General features: G+C 37.5%; 1 protein-coding gene across 2 annotated transcripts in view; it reads right to left on the bottom strand.

Annotated features, from left to right (window-relative positions):
- The window catches only part of LOC110449861 (nuclear pore complex protein Nup214-like), a 31,202-nt gene that overhangs the window by 3,381 nt on the left and 2,462 nt on the right, over positions 1-25,359 (bottom strand). Inside the window, exons 2-28 of one of the 2 annotated variants that reach the window (XM_021496995.1) lie at positions 24,325-24,451; positions 23,026-23,252; positions 22,371-22,563; positions 21,497-21,628; positions 20,054-20,157; positions 19,782-19,879; positions 18,839-18,908; positions 17,695-17,821; positions 16,899-17,051; positions 15,585-16,577; positions 14,325-14,519; positions 14,011-14,084; positions 12,987-13,136; positions 12,267-12,532; positions 11,825-11,995; positions 10,143-10,315; positions 9,783-9,887; positions 9,165-9,373; positions 8,615-8,681; positions 7,002-7,226; positions 5,602-6,057; positions 4,914-5,036; positions 3,516-4,695; positions 2,394-2,608; positions 1,868-2,020; positions 1,455-1,623; positions 212-390 (exon numbers count right to left, since the gene is read on the bottom strand). In XM_021496995.1, coding sequence (XP_021352670.1) covers positions 212-390; positions 1,455-1,623; positions 1,868-2,020; positions 2,394-2,608; positions 3,516-4,695; positions 4,914-5,036; positions 5,602-6,057; positions 7,002-7,226; positions 8,615-8,681; positions 9,165-9,373; positions 9,783-9,887; positions 10,143-10,315; positions 11,825-11,995; positions 12,267-12,532; positions 12,987-13,136; positions 14,011-14,084; positions 14,325-14,519; positions 15,585-16,577; positions 16,899-17,051; positions 17,695-17,821; positions 18,839-18,908; positions 19,782-19,879; positions 20,054-20,157; positions 21,497-21,628; positions 22,371-22,563; positions 23,026-23,252; positions 24,325-24,451 — 6,334 coding nt within the window. The remainder of the gene's footprint in view (positions 1-211; positions 391-1,454; positions 1,624-1,867; positions 2,021-2,393; positions 2,609-3,515; positions 4,696-4,913; positions 5,037-5,601; positions 6,058-7,001; positions 7,227-8,614; positions 8,682-9,164; positions 9,374-9,782; positions 9,888-10,142; positions 10,316-11,824; positions 11,996-12,266; positions 12,533-12,986; positions 13,137-14,010; positions 14,085-14,324; positions 14,520-15,584; positions 16,578-16,898; positions 17,052-17,694; positions 17,822-18,838; positions 18,909-19,781; positions 19,880-20,053; positions 20,158-21,496; positions 21,629-22,370; positions 22,564-23,025; positions 23,253-24,324; positions 24,452-25,359) is intronic. The other variant, XM_021496997.1, reaches the window with a different exon arrangement.

Genomic DNA, 25,359 nt, shown 5'->3' with positions numbered 1-25,359 from the left:
CAGTTTAGAAGAAGTTGTTATAAAAAACAGTTGACAGACGGATGACAGATGCTGCTTTGGTCCTTCTGACAAGGTAAGCTAGTAATCAACATCAAAAAAGGATTGATGCATATGTATATGCTAACAATCTTGATCAAGAAAACCTGTGGATTCAAAAACCCTGCACTATATCAAATTATTTTGAAAGTATATCAAGGACTATATCTCTGACCTTGAGAAGATGTAGATCCGAATCCAGCACTAGTCCCTCCTCCAAATCCTGGTGTAGTACTGAATCCTCCTCCCCCTACTCCTACTCCTCCTCCTCCACCTCCCTCCATGGAGCCAAAGGTTGGTGTATCTGACGAGCCTGCAAGGCTCCCAAATGTTGGGCTGTTGGAACTGGCAAATCTGTACACAATATGAAAAAATACCATAAGTACATTGATCTCATTGCTTACTTGAAAGTTCAGTATACCTTTCTTACTGTTTATCTTTGTATATGAAAACATCACCATAAAGATTGCAAGAAAACAACATCTGACCAGTAGGTCAGTCCCAACTTCATCCATAATAGCATAGCAGCTGATAAATGTTCCAGGATACATAAACTTTAGATTAATTACTATTAGCCAAATTACATCTGAAATTATTCATATTTTGTATTTCTTTTTATTGATAGTATATATACATTTCTTGCCCTTACTGAAGGGAACCCTGATTTACCAAGGTTAATCATGTTTAACTAGGGCAAATAAGGGCAATAAATACTATTTTAAGAGAGGCCCAGAATAAGGGAAATGTGATCGAGAAAACTTGAGAGTATGAAGGGGAAATCATGTTTAATGACACCCTGTCATGTGACAAGTATCATCCAATCAGACATGTTATAAAGATGAGGTACATGTATAATAAAAAAAAATCTTTTCTATCAGATGATTGATTTAGATACCTAACTTTCGAATTCAGAACTTCTTTGATGCAGGAAAATAGCTATAATGTTTGATACTGTTGACATATTACAGCTAATCAGAGGGAACCATCTATAATATCTTCACTGAGATGACTTGCTGTATAGCTGGAACTATTCACAGTGGATTAATTACCTATTTACTGCTGTAACACCCAATCAACCAAATTTCAACTTGTTTTCCATGCTGTGGCAGTCTTCCTATCAGTTTGATTTTAAATGCTTCTCTACCAGGGTTGTTATAAAACAACTAAGTTAAAACCACCATCATTTTGATGTTTACATACTTTTATTGAAAGATAAACAACCTGCTGTAACTCATAAGATTATTACTTGATTACCTGATTAACCTGTAAACTAAGTGTACCTAGCACACAATTTTAGCCCCACAAAATCAAACAACTACATTGTATATAGTATAAAGCAAATGTAGGTTTTAAGAAAATGTGTCGAACTGTCATGGGCAGCAACACGATGGAGCGGTTTACTGTACACAAAAATTTACCCTGCAAATCCTGTACCTCCCGGGCTGGTACTAGCACTGGTCACAGGACTAGAAAAGGAGGCTGCACTTCCAAAAGCTGCTCCACTCCCAAAGCCTGGTGGACTACCAAACCCTCCGAGTGTGCTCCCAAATGTAGCGCTGCCTCCAAATGATGGTGCCGCCCCAAAACCTAATAAATTCGGAAAGTTTTAATTTCTTCACTTCCTATTTCTTTCTCACACTCATGCCTCATGAGGTGTACAGAAGAATTGTAATCAGTCATACATCAGTTTTCAATCCCTCATAATCATTTATTTATCTATCGTCTATATTTCCTTCGTTTCAATACTTTTTTTTTTCAATTCTCAATCCCTACAACATTACACGTGTAATCATTACTTCATCAAACTAGAAAAAAAGCAATCCTGAATTACCTTGCCCCTGTGACTGGTTGACCCCGAAGCCGGAAGATCCTACCCCTGTACCTCCCATGGCAAATCCCCCCGAGAAGGCCCCACCAGAAGGCGAGTTTGGTCCTGATCCAGTTGTACCAAATCCTGTACTCGTCTGGTTGCCAAATAGTGACGCTGTGGAACATCATACAGAACAAACGTTTTACCAATCTTTCATAATTCAATCTACTATCTCAAACACTAAGCCTGACTCTGTAATGCTGAACATTTTTCGCATATGACAGTTCATCTGATTTAGAAAGTTTAATATTTGCAATTTTATTTCAAATCTAATTGTGACAAAACATGTGTGGCACTGCTTATTTAATTAAATGAATAACATATGGATATGCAATAACTTCGAAAACTGAAAACTGATAAAGTTTTTTGGTTTAAAAAATAGTTTGAGAATTTCAGGATCACAAAAGACTTCACTTGGTAAGTTCAAGCTGTGTCTAAAGTAAAAGAGTCTGTGCTACACCAAACATTGCTGTATACTTCAACGTACCTGTACCAGGTTGGTCAGATGATCCAAAACTGGAGGGAGAACCAAATACATTGGTGTTGGCCTTTTCTGCACTTGGTTGCCCTCCGAGTCCACTGAACAAGCCGCCATCTCCAGATGCCTGGTTTTGAGAGCTGGACTGTGTTTGGCTGAAGGGAGACTGACTTGGTGATTGGCCAAATCCTGCTTGAGTTGTAGCTGCTTGACCAAACAAGGTACTGTAATAAAGATATAAAGCTACTAAGTGATTTCTGTTTCCAGGTGCAGATGCAGGAAGTGTTTACAGCATTTTTTATTATAACCACTAGCATTTCATGAAAGCATTAATTTTCGTTAGGGATAAATTTCATTGTTTTTGTATGGGGATAAATTTGTTGGGATTATATTTCGTGGAATCAATTTTCTAAACCCTTGTATTTTCTTTAGTAAGTAAGAAGTTTAAATTGACAGGCGTGACGACACCGTGCAGGTAAATTTAGTACATGTAAGTTCAGGCGAGATTTACTCACTTAATGAGTATCGGTCAAATCCATCATGCTCTATAGCTTATATACAAAGAGTGATGTACACATAATGTAAACTTTGTAGACTCACGTAAACGTACATGTACCTTGTCAGTAGTTTGACGATATAAAAACTGAATTTCAAAATTTGCAATAAAATTAATAGTTTATGAAATGTTTTTGTTTAGTTTATATTTCATGTGTTTAAAATTTTGTTGGGATTAAATTTTGTGGGTTTTTTTTTATAAAACTACGAAATAAACGAAATGAAATTCCCAACAAAATATCATGCTTTTAGAGTATCATGTATATATCCTTGCTGCTACAGCCAACTCAGAGGTGTAGGATTGGTTAACATTTCTATGCCTAATTGTAGAATATTACATGGACAAAACTTTTGCAGACTTTCACTACATGACTTTGACTTCCAACATCCAAAACCTATTAGATAAATAATTATATATTTATAAGCTCAAGCCTGGGGAAACAATGTTACTTAGAAATGGATACACAAGACTAATAGAATTATATCAGCAAACCAACACGTTCCACATTCAGGACATAACACAGTGATGGAGTAACTCTTAAGAGCATTTTTTGTTGGTACAGATTTTTGCTTTACCTGCTTTGATTCGACTGTGGAAACGTCGCACTCGTACCAAAGCTAGGACTGGTGAATCCTCCAAATCCAGTGGAGGCTGTACTTATGGGTGTACCCCCAAACATGGAAGGGGCTGATGTTGTTGAAGTAGGTGTGCTACCAAATAAAGGCTTAGAAGCTGAAGTGCTTCCAAATATGGGGGCTGATTGAGACACTGCAGGTGCAGATCCAAATATTGACGAAGCTGATGTCGATGCAGATGTCCCCCCAAACAAAGAGGTTGTAGTAGAAGTAGCAGAGGATGAAGCACCAAATGCAGGTGTAGCTGAGTTTGCAGTGGTCACCCCAAATATGCTCCCTGTACTTGTAGTTGAACTGGGTGTTTCAAACATGCCTCCAGGTTTTGTAGTGGAGGCAGTTGTTCCAAATATGGTGTCAGTACTGGTGGTGGAAGGAGCTGTTCCAAACAAACTTCCTGCATTGGTGCTGGAGGTGGCAGCTGTTCCGAACAAGCCCCCTGTACTGGTGGTGGAGGTGGCTGTTCCAAACAAACCCCCTGTACTGGCGGTGGAGGTGGTAGCTGTTCCAAACAAGCCCCCTGTACTGGTTGAGGTAGCCGTTCCAAACAAGCCCCCTGTACTGGTTGTGGTTGGTTTACCAAACAGCCCAGTGGTCGCTTGAGTTGGCTGACCAAAAGCACTAACTGATGTTTCTGACTGACCAGACACATCTCCTGGTGATTGAGTATCAGGCTCTGGACTGGTTACCTCTACCCCAGCTTCTGTTTTTCCAAACAGTCCAGTGGTTGCACTTGTAGTAGGAGTGGAAGTTGAGGAAGAAATCTGAGATACACCCGCTGATGCAGAATTTCCCGACACAATGCTACCTCCTGGTATAAGCGTTGTAGGTGCTGTTACTGCTGGTTTTACAAACAAGCCATTACCTGTAGCTGTGGTAGTTACGCTGGGCACAGCTGAGCTTGTTTGTCCAAACACAGGAGTAGAGGAACTCACACTAAAACCTGGGAAAGAAGATGACACGGTGGAGGCAGGTGTAGACAGAATGGCTGCTGTATTGGCTGTGGATGCAGCACTGCTGCCACCAGCTTTCAAGGCAACAGAGGTTTGGACTCTGAACAAACTGCCTCCAATTGATGTTGATTGTCCAAATACTTTCTTGGGCTCTTGGCTGCTTCCTAATTCTATCAAAAGAAAAAAGAATGTTGATTTTTTAGTTCTTTTAATATACAGGGAATTTATACCATAAGCTGTTTATGTTGAGTATTTTTGTTAAGAATGAACATAAGAAACCTGATTTTCATTTGTTCATTTTGGACAACTGATATTTGAAAGATTTGTTCCAATTACCATTCTAGAAATCTGCAAATTATAGTGTATCAAACCTTGAACTATAACTGACCTTGTTTGAGAGTTCCTGCGGCCGAGACATCAGGTTTTGATTGTGGTACAGGATTAGTGAATGAAAACCCTGCAGCTGCTGTACCACTCGTTGGTACTCTGGGAACTTCCTCCTCAGACAGGGCTGACAAAGCATTCAAACAATGTTAAAGAATGTTAAATGTAACTATTTCAAAACCACTATTGATAATGATCCCTTTTCCTTTAAATAAAGGCAAGAAATTAAAACAAAAGAGAATCCCTCCCACATGATTAGTGGACAGGTGTGACTCTTTAATCTTGACCACAATAATCTTACCAGAGGAAAGAAATTAATGTGACCATACTGTACCATATAAACTAATCTGTGGATAAGTTCAGGAGATATCTGCTATAGAACCTTTTTACTTCAAATGTTGTAAAGTGTAACCTTTGACCCCTTAAACTTTTACCGTTATCACCAAAATTGTATTAGGTTTGAACTTAAACCAACCTATGATTTCTTTTGGAAGGACTTGTGAGTTGTCTTGTACACTAGCTTCTCAGTAAGGATGGAGGATGGATACACACATACATGCATGCACTGTTCAAGCGATTATTATATACCCTTCTGCTAAGTGGAGGGGGTAGGGGGGTTAAAAATATCAAATATCAAAGAGGCTGTGGCTCACCTGGTTATACAGGTGTGGCCTGCATGTTTTGATACCTACCTTCCAATAACAGGGGACTGATAGTTGATACTTCCTCACTTGGCCTGTCTGTGTTTTTAGCCATTTGCCCTCCGAAGTTGAAACCCGTGTCCTTAGCTACTGCTGGACGTTTTGTGGCAGACACGGAGAAAGCTGATTGGTCAGACTTGGTGGTACTGGCTGATGCTACACCTGGTGTTTTAACTCCAGTTTCTGGTTTAGAGGTTCCACCAAATGCAAATGCAGACCCACCAGCATTGCCACCAAAGGTGAAGGAGGTCTGGGACTGTGTTCCACTGCTGAAGCTGAATTCTCCTGGTTTTCCACCAAATGTTGCCACCATTGGACTCACTGTAGTAGCTACAGTACCTGACACAGATTTATTGGTGACAGCAGATCCAAACAAGTTTTTGTTTACATTTCCAGATGTCTGAGCAATATTAAATCCAACAGCCTTAGGCAGTGAAGTGCTATGGCCTGGAAAATAAAAAAGGCATCTTAATTCAACTAGAACACTGACAGGTCAGTAAGGGCCCCGCCTTGTGGCAATATATCCCACATAATCATCAAGAAGCAATCTGCCCATATAGCTGAGCTTGACGTTTGACATTTAGACTTTTAAAAAAAAGCGCAAGGAAGCAAAATATACATTTTACAGTACTATGATGTGAGACTTGCTTCCTTCCACCTCCATATTTGCTGGGCTAACAGTTGATTTATTCTTTAATTCCGACCAACTTTGCTTCATAATGTCATAATAAAATGTTCATCAGTGAAAAGATGTAAAATTTGACCTTGACCTTTGAACCTAATGACCTTAACCTTTGACCTTGACTTTTACCTCAATGTGTATTTTTGTGAACTGAACATATTGACCAAGTTTCATGTACATCGGTCAATAAATACCAAAGTTATCAGCCAGAAACAAAATTTGTGGACAGACAGACTGACTACTAGAGTGATTACTATAGGGCACCCGTATCTCCGATACGGGGCCCTAATTATAGTTTAAGACTTTTGATTTATTTGTTCTTTTCCAAGTTTCTTCTTGCATGTGTTCAACATTATTCATTATCTATCATCTCTCTACTAAAACCATAGGTCAAATGTTTGCCCTACCAAGCACAGCCAAAGTCAACACTGTGTAACCAAAATATGTTTCCTGAATAAGCCCCTGGTTGGGAGCATGTGACCAACTATAGTGCTGAAAAATAACATTTGTTCAGATTCCTGATGTTAGTCTATTTATAGCATCCTTGACCTTTACTTGTCACCTGCATGTAATAACCCCAAACCAAAAGAAATATTCCTCTTTCAAGCTAAAGTATAGAAACCTCCAGACTTTCAAAGAAGTAATATTGTCTCCTCTGTTCCAAAATGTTACATAGGTTATCTGATATTACCGCTGTTTAAATATTCACCTTTAACAAGAATGTTCTCATTGGCTTGTTCTGTCATGGTATATTGGGATCCAAATCCAATACCATTCTCATCTTCCTCTTCCTCATAATCATCATCATCGTCATCATCATATGTGTCATCCTCTTCATCCTCTTCATCGTCTTCCTCATCTTCTTCTTCATATCCTGTGGATGAGGGTGGTGTTATGTCTTCCACAACTATGTGGCCTAGGTTCTTCAGTCCCCCTTTAACATAGACAAGTGGTCCTTTGTACGACTTTAGTAAAAGGCAACACAAACTAAACAAGCCATTAAGATTGATATGTCTTGCCTGTGCCCTGCTTTGACCATCAATGTACATATCAGATAAACTAACTTAAACGCAAAAACTTAATGTTGATGGAGATGCTGACAAAGTCAATGGACCATAAAAGGTAGGCCACATCCATCATTCAATGCATGGGTTGAGATGTACTACCTAAGATGCATCTGTGGTCCAAGTTTGGTTGGTCTAGCACTTAGGCTTTCAGTGAAACTAACTTAAACGCAAAAACTTAATGTTAACGCCGCTGTCGCCAGAAAAGCACCACCTTAGTCTGCTTCCACTACTTTGTGGCAGCAAGACAATTATACTACAACCTTCTGTCTTATAATCTCTTACAGGAAGATTTTTAATGAAAAAAATATTTCTTTAGTAATATTAAATGAAATATTCTATAATCCATGTTTTTAAGGTAAAATCAGTGAATTTCAGATCATAATATAAATCAACTTTAATCATTTTACAACAATTATCAAACAAATCATATCAAATGTAAATATGAATTTAAACTTCATTTATGTAACAACCATTATGAAACAAGTTAGTTCAACTTATATTAATCACTCTTGTTGTCCTGACTGTTAGCGCCTGGGGGATCTTCATGTGGAAGGAAACCAGAGTACCCGGAGAATCCCACGTGGTCGGGCGATTGACCCCATACCTTTTACGTCCAATCAGGGAATAGAACCCCGGCCGCCTTGGTGAAAGGCAAGTGTGCAATCCACTGCGCCACTTGACCAGCGATTATTTTAGATAATATTGATAATGGTTTAATAGGGCCATCCTGGAAGCAAATGTGCATTCTTCTCTTTATACTCAGCAATTGTATGGTTATATGGTGGGGATCTCAACCATTTCCAAGTAATATATTTTTTTTGGCCCCACCCCTTAGCTCAGCGGGTCAGCCCCACCATTTGTGCATTTTTGAATCCCTGCCTCCTATGAATGCTTTCGACCAAATATGATTGGTATCAATGGCATAATTGTACAGAAGAAGTCGTTTATAGCAATATAGCCGAATTGCCCCCTTTTGGCCTCGACCCTCAGCCCCCTTGGGGGTCTGACCCACCATTTGTACAATTTTGAATCTCCACTACCTAGGGATGTTTCCAGTCAAATTTATTTAAATTCCAATCAGTGGTTAAGAAGAAGTAGAAGTCGTTTGAAGAAATTGTTGACGTAAAGACGACGGACGCCACAGTATGGCATAAGCTCACCTTGGTCCTTCGGACCTGGTGGTCAGCTAATAACACAATATTATTAACCAATGAAAAGTGTTGTTACATCACAAATATGGTTGAGTTATACATACCTGGGACAGCTGAAGGAGCACTGAATGTGTACTTGGATGGAAGGTTGTTGTTACCACTCAAAGGGGGCTACAAATAAACACCATTAAGATAGTAAAAAATGTCAAAGTAAATAGTCAATAATGCAAGTTAATCCAGTTGTGTGTATGTGGATGGGTTAGTTATTCAATGTTTTAGTTGTTGCACTTATTGTTTAGGGGAAACATAGTTCAGTTGGGAGGCATATTTTTCTGAATGTAGACCTCAGGAAAATTATTTATCATATTTTGATAAAAAGAAATCTATCACTTTGTAACCATGTTTTGACTGCTTTACAGAACATTATCGATCATATTTTGACAACAAAAGATTATTAAGAGTATTTAAGCTACAAGGCCTTAGGGTATTTCATATAAAATCTTTAATTTATAATCATGCACATAAGAAGGAATTGTTTCCATAATTTGACTGGAAAAGGTACATTTTTTACCATGTTTTGTCTATAAAACATTACTTTACCACATTTTGACTTAGTAACACTGTTAACCTGTTTTGACAATAGAGCATAATTACCATATTATGCCTGCTCACATCCCTTGTTCCAGACTGTCCAGTTATAGTCATGGGAAGTTTGCCTTGTATGGTGGACAGGGCTGACATCTGACCACTTGGCATAAACATCTGACCACCAACGTTTCCCGCTGTATTCATGCCACCAGAAGACATTTTATTTCCGGTTGGTTGTCTGAACGAAGTGCCATAATGTTTGGACCCTCTCTCAGCTGAAACACCATGACAACCTTTATTCTAAGGTCAAAATTTCATAAAGAAAGTCACACGAGGTGAATAACTTTGAACGGGAAAAGCATGTTGCTGTATAATTCCAAACAAAACATGTAAAATTTAAACTAATTACTATATCGGAACATTTCCATTGAAATTTGCGTCTGTCTGATCTAAAAGGAAGATATCTTTTAATCTCCTACTTCTTCTCAAAATGAGTAAATCTCTGTCCACAGCTGTTTCAACTGTTTCAATGCTGAATCGATATCAGGTTGATTCACACATGTTAACGTCTGCTCTCTTCCAGCCCAAAAGCTTGTTTATGTATCTACAGAATAATTTCATGACACCTGGATCATTCCAACCAGTATATGCAACAGCAGCCCCTGTTAATGGCTACACACATACCTATATGTTTTTGGAAGTTTTGCTCCGGTGCATGAGCCACAACAGTCTCTTCTGGGTCATACCTCCGTCGGTCTACAGCAGCTATACGGGACATTGACAAATTCTCTGGAAGCAACAAATTAACATACCATTTTCCAAAAACTTTGCCACATGTAAGGTTTTGGTTTCACCTATGAATCAGAAAAATTCCAAAGTTTCCGAACATAATTCTAATGTTATTAAATTGTAATATCATGTCATACATGTCAACTCTCTCTTATAACTAAAATCTCAAATATAATTCTGATACAGTATGCAATTACATTGAGTTCATAGAAAATGCTATGATGCATTGTAGATATTTTCTACTTTTGTTCCTACCTGGCCTGGTGGACTTAATTCTGGGTACTGCACGTCTAGCTAGGTGGTCACGAAGGCGTGCTTGTTTCTCCGGACTTGGAGCTTTATTGCTGATCTGTGTGGAGGAGAGGCTAGGCTTTGGAGTATCATCCACATCCAACAGACTATCTGCCAGGGTAGACAACTCTAAATCTCTGTTAAGAAAGAAGATAGGAGAATGTTTTTAAGGTTTATGAAACATATATAATATTTGAAATTACTTCCACTTACCCCTGGTAACAAAAATTTGTTTTCTTCATTTCTCAAATATTTGAAAAACAAATGGTTTTACTCATATCTGTCAACCTAAGAAAATTGTAATGTGCCATGACCAGCATTGTATAAGGAAAATGCTGGTCAGTTTGATGTAATCTCTTATTTCTTCTTTCAGCTCTTAAGGAGGGTCACCCCCCATACAGTCAAACTGCCATAAATCAAACTTCAAATATTCAAAACTTGATGTGTCAAATTGAATTGCAACTAATGACAACAAATAAATTGAGGTAAAACAATTACCAGTACCTGTTTGAATATCCAAATATACCTGGGTCATTTTAACACCTAAACTTGCTTGCTAACTATACTAGTGTATATATACATGAAACATAATTTTGTATATATAGATTTCAAATTAAATGCATTCCATCAATTAACAATCATATTTTGGGGGGGGGGGCGCGGGGCCAAAAGGGGGCAATTCGGCTATATTGCTATAAACGACTACTTTTGTAGAACTATGCCATGGATACTAATCATATTTGGTCGGAAGCATTCATGGAAGGCAGGGATTCAAAATTGTACAAATGTTGGGGCTGACCCCCCGGGCTTAGGGGTGGGGCCAAAAAGTCTCAATGTTTCCAATATTTCCTGATGGTCCAGCAAAGTGAGAATCACCAAAGTTTGACTGTATTTGTATACTAGTAATTTTTTATCTTAATGGGCTAAGGATGCTACAACTATAAACTCTTTGAAATCTCTTAATGAAACGAAGTTTATAGCAAATCAATCAAATTGACTCAAGATCAACATGAGCTAAGGATTACTCGGTTTCAAAGAAATCTGCACAGTAAGTTGGGGAGAGGTCATTTTAAGCAAACCTGCTAATTTAATAGCTTTTGATACCAACACTGATTAGATTCCAGTTGGGCGAGCCCCTTTTTGTATATAACATTGAACCCCATGGGTTGATGATGCTGTCATCAGATTGTGGTAAAATTCTGCTCAAGAGTCGATGTTGCTAATGCAAATGTTGACAGAGGACAGATGACAACGGAAGAATCACCATGGCAGAAGCTAACCAAATACACACTACAGTGACTACACACTAAGTGTAGAGTAATAACATGTATGCTGGTCAAGTTTACAAAATCCAGGTGAAACCTGTAGAATCTGGATCACCTTACATGTAAGGTTGCTTGGTACAGCAAGGATGAACCTGTAGTCATGATAGGGGATTTGATTGTATTCCAAAGTTAAGATTCATTGTATATACCTCAAATGAATTTCAATAAATAGAATTTACTTAACCACAATAGGCTTTGGCAAATTATACATAAACACTCTATAAATGCCTGTACTGATTTCATATTGTATGTGTTTTACCAGTATCCAACCTTATGTTCATAAATCAAACAGATTTACTAATTTAAAATTTCATTACATACCTTGATTCATTATTTGAAGAATTGGAGTGTTGCCATGCTGAAGTTTTATTGTAGAGTTTAAGCTCCTTCAATTTCTTTTCCAAGTTGTTGAGGTTAGACTTTTGGTTGCGTATCAGAGAGCTGTTACTCTTCAGGACGCGATACATCACATCTGTTGTCGGCGCCTTGATCCTGACAAAGAGAATTGAAATGACAATGAAACACATGACAAACCCAGAAAGCTATGTGCAGACTCAAGATCTCAAGACTAATTACATTTATGATATTTTATTTATACTGTCAGCAATGTGGGTAAGCAGTAAAACATCAATAAGTCAAAAACTTATGAAAATAACCGTAAGACATGTAATCTGTAAGGTCTTGGTACCTTATCCACAAAAATATATGGCTAACATTTGAAACCAATAATTTAAATCTGCACATTATATATATCGGGTCATACTTGTTTCTGTTTCTGTCCCTATTCTGATGTTCTTTCCACTGTTGATCTAAGATGGCGTCCACGTCTCTGAGGCCCTGGTCAAGCACCTGGTACTGCTGCTGTAGCTGCCGGAGGTGGTCCAGACTGGCAGGGTCCAAGGCCCGTGCTTTTAATAGATGCATGTACTTGTTGTCAGTATTCCGACTCTCTCGTAAACGGCACTCCTCCACCATGGCAAATAAATCCAGACACAGTGACTTCTGCTCATCAACCTCCTTAGTCTGGTCCTTAGAAAAGTAACAAAAGCAGGTTTAATACTACCACATCAATTGTTTCTTTATCAAGCAAATTTCAAAAGTACAATCAATTGACAAAAAAATAGTTAAGAAAAAAACTTTATATATTTACAACAATTATTAAACATGTTTTTACAACTTGAACCCATGACCCAGTGGTGGAGGGCTCGTGATTGTAGACAGTCAGACGCCTTAACCACTCACTCACTACAGCCCTCTTGATGTACAGAATGAGAGTGGAAAGTGACACTGTCTGATACCTCTATCCCCAAGTTTTCATTCAAATTCAATAATTATGGTAAATATGGACCGACTGACAAACAGGGTGCTAACCTATAGTTTCACTGGGACTAATCACTTAGTAAAACGAACTAATGACTCCTATGAATAAAACTGCTAACTAAACTCTAGGCCTTTGTGAGGCCTAGATTGACGGTGAATTTACCTTCGTTGTTGTTATGATCTCTGATGAAAAGTTGGTTAACTCTTCCACCTTTCCTCTAAGCTGGTGCATCTCCGATCGACTGCCCACCAGGACTCCGCCATTACAGGTTTGGGCCCGAAACTCTGACATCTCCTCCTCAAAGTGAGCCAACTGAGTGGTCAATAAAATATATCAGTAGTCAATCGCTCACCTGCATATTTAAGATTCTTAATGAAAGCAGTATGGCAAATGAGATCTTAGGATTGGGCCAGTCCACTGGAGAAATTGTTGACAGACAAACGGATGATGGATGCCACTATCACTTGTCTATAACTAGCACCTGTCTTTATCTACCACCTGTCTATAACTACCACCCATCCATAACTACCACCTGTCTATAACTACCACCCATCCATCCATAACTACCACCCATCCATAACTACCACCGGTCTATAACTACTACCTATAAATACCACCCATCTATAACTAGCACTTATCTATAACTATCACCTGTCTTTATCTACCACCTGGCTATAACTACCACCCATCCATCCATAACTACCGCCCATCCATGACTACCTCCTGTCTATAACTACCACCTGTCTATAACTACCACCCATCCATAACTACCACCTGTCTATAACTACCACCCATCCATCCATAACTACCGCCCATCCATGACTACCTCCTGTCTATAACTACTACCTATAAATACCACCCATCCATAACTAACACTTATTTATAATTACCTGTCTTTATCTACCACCAATCTATAACTACCACCTGTCTATGACTATTACCTTTCTATAACTACTATCTAGCTACAACTACCATATGTCTATATTTACTATCTGTATATCTACCATCTATGAATCATGACATCTGAAAGTAATCTTCTTTTGTTTATAATAACCACTAGTGTCCAGTTTTGCTTTTCTTCTTTGGTCATCGTTTTAGATCACCTAGTTTTTATCCAAAGAACACCAGGAGTTATGCATTCAAATACATCAAATTATTGTCAATATATAACTATTATCAAACATACCTCCTCCATGATGCCCTTTGTGAAAGTGTCTTCTGAATCACCTGATCTGGGGGTCTCAACTGCTTGTACAGGGGCTGGGAATGACATGACAGAGTACTGAGTATTATAATTTATATATAATAAGCATGACTGAGAAAATGTTTAATTTTGTTCATCTTCATTTTGCAATCATTTGATTTCAATATAGTTCCAATGCAGATGATAATTAACTATATAAAGGTGGAGGATAAGTTTTCGATACATTTTGTTATCTTCACATCAGTTAGAGAATTAATTTTATCTGTTTCTGAAACATAGTAAAAGTATTACAGTACCTAGTCTGCTCTCTTGAACTCTTCCAATTGGCTGGACAGGGGCAGTTGGTAGACGATTACCGGAAGGAGGTGTGAATGGTACTGAAGCTGTCGGAACAGGTGCCTTAGAAACAGAAACAGCTGGAGCCTTACCTTTAAACTGAGATGATGCAGGCTGGCCCACACCTGCTGCCTGTCCAGTCAGGTTTGGCATAGCTGCAAGTTAAAATGAAAGTAAAAACTTTGTGTCTGTTGGGGAAGAAAACACAGAATAATTTGAAATATATTCAATTACATATCCTAAAACCTTGAAAATAAGATTGTATCTCTAAAACTAAACCACAATAGCTAAATAAGCTGTCATTAATTTAAGAAATCCAGAAAACCCATTTACTAAAGTAATAAATCACTAGTTTTTATTCCATGTACCAGGCATTTGAAGACATTATTAGGTGCCTATCAACACCTCTGTTACATTTTAAACGATATATAAAATAATACAAATCACACAGATCACTTGTAAAATGTCAAGCACTATGTGCACGGGATGCTTATTTTCCTCTTCAAATATATATTCTGAGCATATCTGAATGAAATTTCATGATATAATTTGTATAAAGCCTGATGTTTTGTCTGGAAAACCAGAAAGAGTCTTTATTAAGAAGTTTTGAAATTCTCATAGCCTAGTGGTCCAATGTAAAAAGTACACTCAACACATCCCCCTTATACCTCTTTCTGATGTGTACAGTAAACAACCTAATGAAGCCCTACACCTCTGCTCAATGTTAAAACAGCTGGGATTGGTGCTTTTTGTACATAAAGAACCAATCAAAAGATTCCCTTTGTTTAACTGATGATATCAACCAGTAACAGGTTTTATAGAATGACGTTTAGCGGCATATAATAATAATGTACCGGGTATTTATGTAAGTGATCAAACACGTTATGGTATGCTATCTCAGGGTTCTGTGAAAATAACTCCTTGATGATTAACATTTTCAAATGTATGAAAATAAGCCTACAAGCTAAGATACCTTGACTATATACTAGGGAAATAAGCTGCTGTTTATTTTTGACTTTTTAGTGTGCACATCTTACCTGTAATGATATATACATGCTCACCCTACTTTTTAACTATACATGTTATTTATATAATGATTTACTTTGTAACAATATCAACGTGTCATATGTTTGTGCACTCTGTAACCAGCTTTAACCAAACAGATAGCCAACAGATGTCTGATGCTCTAGAGTAAAGACATACAGAAACTGAGCTCTTACGTGTTGGGGTGGTGGGCTGTGACATTTGAGGGTTGATGAACCCTTTAAACCCTAAGGCTGACTGAGGTGTTACAGTTGGTGTTGAGCTCTGAGCCGATGTTACAAAGCCTTTAAATGCATGTTGCTGTTGGGGTTGTGCATGCTGAGTCTGTCCTATCCCGGGGAATGCTTGTGCTGCAGGTGGACGAGTCTGTTCTGGTCTCTCAGGGCGTGTTCCTCCTGACAACTGTACACCTGGGGGGATCACAGGACCTTGAGTACCGGGTGCAACATTGGCAAAGCTTGACCCACTAGTCTTGGAAGCTGAGGGTGATGACACGCTTGATGTAGTAAAACTGACTGTCGGTTTTGTTGAATTAACACTAAATCCAAAAGTGGATGTCGGGGCAGGAGCAGTGGGGGTAGTACCAGCAGTGCTTGGTGCTGCTCCAAATATGCCGTTTGATTTGTTATCACTAGTTGTACTAGGTACACCAAACACTGATGTGGCGCCACTGGAAGATGATGTCTTAAAACTGAAAGCTGAAGACCCTCCACTTGGGGTAGAGCTACCCCCAAAGTTGAACCCTGAAGACGCATCGTTCTTGGACAGGGACTCACTGAAGCTGAAGGTAGCAGCCTTAGATGTTGATGTTGGGGTGCCTTGTGAAAAACTGAATGGAGCTGCAGAAGCCACTGTGGATGTTGTATTTGTGCTTGCCGGAGTAGCTTTTGTTGTGGTTAATCCTCCAAAAGACGTACCAGGTCCAAATGAGGCTGGGGGGCCACTGCCAAAAAGTGATGGGGCTGTGGTTTTGGGAATTCCAAAGGATGAAACAGCAGCCTTAGTGGTAGCTGTCGCATTTGGGTTCACAAACTGGAAGCTTGGCCCTGTAGTTAGCCCTGTGGCTACTCCTGTAGATAGCCCAGTGCCAGTACTGGCCAGTCCAGTGGTAGCTCCACTGCCAGTATTAGAACTGATAGGAGCTCTAGCAGCATCAGTCTCTAACTCTCCTGTCATACAAAAATAACTGTAAGTTAAAAATACATCAAACTGAGTGAAACCATTATACATTGTTATTTTAAGATCATCCAAGCCTTTAAAGTGCTCCAAACTTCATTTAGTGTATTTTCATTTAAAAGACAAATGTGACGAAAATCTGCATTTAATTTTACACAAATACTCACACGCTGTCTAAATCTTTGTTACTATTGCCACCATCATTACTTATACTTTAAAAAAAAAAAAAAAAAAGATTGCTGTTAATATGAACTTAAATCTCTACAGCAGTAGATACAAATTTATATGTGTCTTTGATTCAAATTGTTCCTCACCTCTGGGTTGTCTCATCCCGGCCGTGGTGAGTGGTTTGGGAGGCTCTGTAAGGATGGCTGCCCCACTGTAGGTGTTCATCATGTAGTATGGTACTAGTACCCCGTCTGTGGACAGTAGGAGAAGGATGGGGGACGGAGGGTGACTTCCCTCACCTAATTACAGTAGAAGCAAGAAGAAGCTCATTACTTTATGTAAGACACTGCATGTTATACTTAACTGAGAAGCTAACATCTCCACACAGGCCACATTTTATTGTTTCATTTGACTAGGGGAACTTCTCAAAAATTGTGGTGATGGAAACATGATATGTAAACCAACCAGATAATGCAATGAAGAACTAGTTAAATTTTACCGGTTTTTTTACAGGATGTTGCATATTTATAAGGCCCAGACAAGGTTTTGGTGATTTTTTATTGACCTTTGACCTTGAGATGACATAGTGACCTTATTACTTTATATACATGCACCTTGTAACTTCTTTGGGTGATGTAAATATGTTCTTGGTATCATGAGGTAAGTACCAGTTTAACAGTCTAAACATTTTATTACAAGCAGCTAGAGGACACTACTTATGGATCTTCCTTCATTTCCAGTGGTGACAAAAATAAAATAGCAATATTCACCAGGATATGGCATTCTATGTCGAGATATTTTATCGTTGACAAAATATAGAAACACAAAGATTTCCACTGCTTTTAACTTGCATTCAAAGAATAGGTTACTTAATTGATATCTTGACAGCAAATATCTTAATTGCTTCATCATTGTCATGGAAACAAATAACAGCCCACTGACCTAGTAGTATAGGATGCTGAGAGGAGTAGTCAATCGCAACACCCATTGGGAAAGTGTCAAAATGGTTGTCTGTCAAAGGAAGCTCGGCCCGAGCTGAATCATCAAGGTTCCAACGTTCCCAGTCACCCTGGTGACAAAACAGTATCAATCATTACAAACTCGCAAGTCTAGCAGCAAATCTCAATTTTCTCTTTAAATCATTTTTATGGTAAGAAGTCACTCAATATTTTTGCATGATTTTAATAGGAATATTCATAATTTAATACAAAGAAACCTCTGAAAAGCATATCTCACTGGGATCAATTTGGAACACAAAGTTCCAACATATACAGAAATGAATAATAAAGTGAGCAGGGATGAAGACTAGTTTGTACAGAATTCTGACACCTTGGACAAAATTTAACAAAAATATTGCACAGGTTACCATACTAACCAGGTTCAAAAAACCTCTGCCAATGGTGTACAAGAATAAAGGCAATTTTGAAAAAGAAATCTGCAAACCTGACCTATCCACTGTCCATTGACCTATACAATGCACATAGACCTAAACACTGTACATTGACCTAAACACTGTACATTGACCTATACACTGTACATTGACCTATACACTGTACATTGACCTATATACTGCACATTGAAAGTTTCTAAATGCTAGGCTTCAGGTTTGTGGAGTTGTATAGAGGAATTTCGTGTATGGTCTATAAATAGATTCTCGCTCTTTAGGCTTTGATCTGCTTTCAGTTGATGTTCACTGGCAACATGAATGCCAACTGAAAATTACAATTACCATAAAACGTGCTAGTGCTTCACATTTCGTTAGTCAGTTCTAGATAAATACAAGTTGGCATTTATATGAACTAGTGAGAACAATTTAACACTGATATATAAACCAATTTTTTAACATTTTAATCTAATAAAAAGAATAAAAAAAATTACTAATCATAATTCAGCATTTAATACAAATAGGTGTAAATATTGTGCATGTTTTTCAATTGACTAGAACAGCTGGGGAGGGTCAGTGTTATCCAACATTAAAATCATGTCATAGTATTTATCAGAATTTGGGCCCTGACATTCTCAGCTGATATAAATACGTAGGCAATGTGATCATACATTGGTAACTGTAGAGATGACTTATACTCACTTTTTCACTCTGGTGTTTCCCAATAACAGATATTTCACAAGCATTACTTGAACAGGCAAGTAGCATGTCCCTGGAACAAAAACACCCAGTTTATTCATGATCATCCTTAAAACTTGAAATGATGTAGTTCATTGATCAGTTGGCAAAAACATTCCAACACTTTTAAGCGTTTGTGTGTACTTCAAAGCTTACCACAGTAATACATGATTACTGATTGTTTCATTCAACAGGAACAGACCAACAAAGAATTCAAAGTACTATGATTCTCTCCTCCAATGTCAGAGCTTTCATGCTCACCATCTTCCTATTGTACTGGCGCAGAATCAGGGATTCAAAGCTTTTGTTTACAGTGACAGCAACTCACTTTTTGAGCAAGTATTTTTTTAATAAGGATCCATATTGCAGACTTTATGAAGAAACACACTGAACCACAGCACATTCTCAGTTAAGGGGAGATAACTTTGATAGGATTTCGTAAATTTACTGCACCTCCACTAGGCTTGGTTTCCAGTCGTTGTAAATATGGTCAATGAATTGAGAGTATCTTCTCTTTAGGATAGAAAAATGTTCATTGCATAAGGAAGATGGTCGCTAATTACAGTTAAATTATAAAGAAATGTGTCGGGAGGATATCAAAATGGTCGCATAAGGAAGATGGTCACTAAACAAGAGAGGTAGCTTGAGCATATTCGACTGATGAACACTTGATAAAAGTGGGATTAGGTTTATCAGAGGAATGGAGTCAAGCCCAATGTCTAACTAAGATGTTGTATAGACGGATGTACAGACTGACAGATTGACCTGAAGGAAAAGGCAAGTACACTATACTTAATTTCCTCTGTGGATGGGGGCATGAAATCTAATTTCCTTTCTTGCGTGTTTTACAGATCTAAGATCCACTAATATAGCTATAAACAGTATATCTAACAAATTTCACACTCACCATTTTGATAGAACTTGAAACAAAAGCCTCCTCTCTCGCTCTTCCCCATTTCCAAAGCAAGGGTCCTCAAAATTCTGGTAGCGGATGGGCCCGTCTTTCTGCAAGTTACAAGGCAGGCACGTAATATATTTGACAGAAAATTCTACAAGGATAATCAATAGGATAAAAAAAGTGTTCTACATGTTTTTTGTTTAATTTCATGAGTTTATACTTTTAAAAGTAATTTGCTTCTACAAATAATTTCAAGTGATAAATATGACTGTGATGCTTACAGATCCTCTGATAAGGACAATGTCAGGCTGGTCACTTGGCTCAGCACTGTCAGGGATATAGGCTGTCAGAAACTCAAATGTGGACAGCCAAATAACACCAACAACTGCAATACAATAGATTTAAAAGGGATGTATATACAGGTATATCTATGTTTACTACAGCACCCATGGCATTTTGGAAATTCCACCAGGTAGGTTTACTAACTGTCTCTGCACCCCTGAAATATTGTAACAGTAAGCACATATATTTTATCGGCAGTCTTATTTTAGTGCTTATCCTGCTTTAAATTTTGTGCTAAATGATGAATGCATTAATGGAAGTTCGTATATATTGTTCTTTATTGCATATTTTTGGTCGCGCCAATTCATCATTGCACTAATCTGTTAAAATTTGATAAAGTGCTAAAACTTGAGTGCACTAGTAAATAAGTATGTTAACAGTATGTCATGACAAAATCAAAGGCACGCGGTTAGTTATTTGATTGGTTTCAGGTGAAAAATACTGACCAATTGCAAGGCTAATACATAGCTTTTGAAGATAACAGTAGAGTGATATCAGATTTCAAAGCCAGTCAATTTGACCATTATAGTGCTGCCAAATTCTTTTAATGTACATCAAAATATCAAACTAGTGTATGTGTATCATCCACAGGTGGGGGCGCACAGAGCCTGACAGGGTCGCAGAGTATGTAAGAAACCGTAACCCCGGGAATGTCAAAGATCCATCCATGATGGTTTAATATTTTACATCTTTTCAAAAGCTTGGGTCATATGATGATTGTCAGTGTATAGAGAATTGATCCATTCAAGGACGAGGAAAGTAATGATGCAATGAGCCACAAACATATTCTATATATGAAGCATGCCAATGTTTTACAGTGTACATAAAATATGTGTATATTAACTTAAGAGTTATAGGAGATAAGAAGGTATGGTTGAAAGCACTGAGTAATAAAGGTCAGTGCTATTGATATCCATTCTAACAGGCTAATGTAGCAGGCCTACAGTTATACTGAATGGATATCAATACAGGGTATATATTTTATACTACATGTAGTAAACACTTCATAGGAATAAAAATCACCCAATATGTCCACATCTATGTTATAAAGAATATTCTCGATTTCAGAAGAATACTTCATACCACAGAGCCCTCTTAAAACAATGTAATTTGCACACGTACATTCTTCTTTAGCCTGGTTGCTGCCATGATTTGACCTTCTAGGCAGGCCTTAGTCACAGTACAATGTTTCTATATCAGTTGAAATAAAAGTCTGAAGATTGATGTCTTACAAAATGAAAATTTGTGTATAACAATATTTATCATCCCAAATTTTTTGGTTTAGTTATATGGGCAATTTGCAATAACATATATGTGGAAGTTTTCGGATTATACAGGAAGTGAAAACATGACAGATATTTAATTTCCAACCTCAAACTAACCTTTGTAGTTGCCCCTAGTCAGTATATCGGGACATACCCATTCCCGTTTCTTCTTCAGCTCCTGATCATATTGTACCAGTTTTCCGTCTGTCGTACCAACAACTAGCTGCTTTCCCCGTGGACTCCAACACACTATAGGCATGAGTATACTTTGAATACTTGTGTCAAAAACATGGTTTTAGTTTGGATCTTATTTTAACATAAATACACAAAACATAAAAGTCTGTATGTCAGCATGAAAATGTTTTTGTTTCGTGACGGTCAATATTTGTTTCTCACACATTCAGATAAAATAAGAAAATTTAATGTAAATTGTGACAATCTCATTGTGAAAACTAGAAATGTTTGTAAATATTGCATATGTCCTGCTCCAACTGTGATGGAAATGGAGATAATAAAAACTTCTAACCATATGCATGGTCACAGTGACCTATATTTCTCATTAAGGTGTAGTACTCTTATGTATATGTAATTGAATGGGTCAAAGAAGTAATATTGACGGTATAATCCCATATAACACTGGATCCTAATGGAGGTATGTCCGTAGGATACAAATTACTTCAAATATTATATGGGGCAAAGACGTAATTCCAACAGTGGGGACAAGTTTAGGCTAAACTTGTCCACACTGTTGGAATTACTTCTTTGCCCCATATATGTAACTGAATATACAATTTGATGACAGCATAGTATCAGAGGAATGGAGCTTTACACAAAGTCTACAACCAAGAGGAAATGTCGACAGATGGACATATGGACAGAAGGCAAACACTTATGAAGCAGGGGCATACCTACAATGATCTGCATTGATCTTTATCACATGTGTTAAAATTTATAGATATATATCAAACATGTAGGGAACATAGTAACATACCACAGTTGGCCGATGATGCTTTTATGGTTGCCACGATAGTGAGTTTGTCAGAAATATCGTACAGACTAATACCACCATCAGTCTGTACAGTTACAAGAGTGCTTGGCTGGACAGGATTCCAAGCAAGATCCTCAAATCTGGTAGCCCCACCATTGGTCAGCCGAACCGTCATAAAGCACTGGACAGGTGTCGTCTACGGGTGAAAATAAAGCGATTATAGTTACTGAGCACAGCTTTCATAAGACCCTATAAAGCTACAGAGTATGTTTTTTTCAGTCCTAAAAACAAGCTTTGACTTTTAGGTTGGAAAATACATGTCTATTTGACACGTGTTTTGACCTTTCAAAGTTCAGGGGAAAGGTGTTTCTCCAATTTCTTCTAAACTAGTTATCATTAGGATAAGAAATTGACATTGTTTAGTCCTCTCCAGTATAATTTTCACTGCTTTGATCTAGAGGAGCCCTAAGTTACCAATTTCTGTTTTTTTGGCAAAATTCCAATTTGAATTGGCTATTGCAGCGTAAAGTCCTACCATTGCAAAATTCAAACGTCCAATTTTTCCTATGAATGCCCCAATCCTTCTTTATCACTCATGTAAAGGTTAGAAAATATTTCAAATGCTTTGAAAAAATGTTTGTATATATCCAGGAATTACCTTGTCAGCAAAAGCTCTGACATCATATAAATAGGCCTGCACAAGATCATCTCTGGTAACTACCACAGCCAAGCTCAATTCGTCAGCATTGAGGGAAATGAATGACACAAATCCTTGAATTGTTATATCAGCAACCAACGGGAAATTGTCAATAATAACTGTCATCCGGTCTCTAGCATTGGCTTGGTCAATCTTACTGAGTTCTGCAGGCTTAATGACCTTAAAACCTGAACAATGTAAAATGCAAAGGCATCAAAATTAATCACTGACTGCAGTCCATGAACAAGACACTGTCATCGATATCCCCCACTCGCAGTGCAAATGTTATCAATAACAATGAAGCGTAAAATACATGTCAAAATCAGCATCCCCAATATGCATTCAGTAGAGCTTCTGATAATTCTATAATAGTAAAGATACTTTCTGCAAAATCAATAACCATCAAGTTTCTTTATTATTTCAGTATGTTTGTATTGAATGTAAGGAGAATATTAGATTATAACTGTATACATTGTACAATAATGTTGGGCACATAAGTTTTTCAAACAAGAGGCCCATGGGCCTTAACGGTCACCTGAGTCCTACAGTATTTATTTTTGTTGTTGAAATATGTACCAATTTGAGTAAAAAATAGTTAAGTATAACGTTAACTTAAGTTGGTCAGGACCATGAGCTGATCATTCCTAGACCGAGTTTCAGTTAGATCGGCCTATTAGAACTTGTTTTTAAGTTTGAAAGAGTTATTTTCAAAATAGTGGCCATGGCAACCAAATAATTGTATTTCTGATCGACCTGAAAAATAACAACACTTTGTCAGGACCATGAGTCGATCATTCCTACAAAGTTTCACTTTAATCGGCCCATTAGAACTTGACTTTAAGTTTGAAATAGTTTTTCAAAATGGCAGCATCGGCGGCTATATTGGATTTCTGATTGACCCGAAAAATAACAACACTTTGTCAGGACCATGAGTCGATCATTCCTACAAAGTTTCAGTTCAATCGGCCCAGCAGAACTTGACTTTAAGTTTGAAATTTTGCTTACAAAATGGAGGCCTTGGCGGCCATATTGGATTTCTGATCCACCCAAAAAATAACAATACTTTGTCAGGACCATGCATACATGCCATATCTTACGATTTTAGCGTGAGATTCACGAAAAATAGCCTTCCATTTTTCATGCTTTTTATTTCAAATATTTTGATCTCACGAAAAATCGTCCCATGTAATATCCGCCATTTTGACCTGGTAGTTTATAGTTACATATATTTATAGTTACATGTACATGTATTTAACATACCTGTGTCATACCCAACAAAGACGAGCCCATATCGTGATGATGATGCCAGCAATCTTGACTTGTGTTTTGGTAGATCTGATGGACTGTCACTTATTCTAAATCTGCATAACTGCTGGAATTTAAAATCCTAAAACACAAAGCAGATATTCATTGTTCAGGTGTTTAAAACATTAACCAGAGAAGCCAATTTATAACTGATAATGCATCAATTCGCCTCTACAATTATGGTAATTATTTCCCCTGCTTCAGTAAAATTTCATCAAAAACTTCAAATAATCTAACAACCAAAATGTTGCGTCAATATATTACTATTAAATTATGAGTCAGTTCCTTTCAATCATTATGATGATATTTTAAACCTCTTTCAGAGAAAAATTACCCTAAATGCACTCATATTGAAACAATTTAAACAGTTTATTTGTTAGTATCAGCAGTGTCCAGTTTTGATTTGAATAGAAGAAAAACTATAAAAAGTTGTGTTTACCACTATTTTACCTGCTCATTTACACAACTATTTCCCCCATTTTTAAAGTTTAAACACTGGATAAAAAAGCTTCTTCGGTTTAAAACAAATGACATTGTTTCTATGGATTCTACACAAATGAATAAACACAACAATTATAATAATTGAATCTAGATACCCTGTTTTTCAGTAAGATGTCCGACGTTACAGAATTTTCTTGAATACTACAGGTGTTGTTTTCTTGATATATTAGACAATTTGATATATTTAAATATACTGAGAGACAAACCCTCTATAGTCACTTGCTGTTGATTAAACAAGGTAAACTTAAATTCAAATTAGTTAAACTCTTTAAAAATTAATTATAAAATAGAACACATGACTTTATTTATCCAACCATGACATCGTGTAACACATACATTTAGTCAATCAAACACTCAGCCCCGACTCTGAGATCTCTTGTTACTCCACAAACATATCTATGTTTTTCCCATGTTCATATACACACTCAAGTGGAAATCAGTAATAATAAATTTCTCATCATGATAAATGTGAAGTAATTAATCCGACAT

This window comes from Mizuhopecten yessoensis, unplaced genomic scaffold (assembly GCF_002113885.1).
Source record: "Mizuhopecten yessoensis strain PY_sf001 unplaced genomic scaffold, ASM211388v2 scaffold4835, whole genome shotgun sequence".
NCBI lineage: Eukaryota > Metazoa > Mollusca > Bivalvia > Pectinida > Pectinidae > Mizuhopecten > Mizuhopecten yessoensis.
The sequence above is the reverse complement of the archived record's forward strand: the minus strand, read 5'-3'. Positions and strand labels throughout refer to the sequence as shown.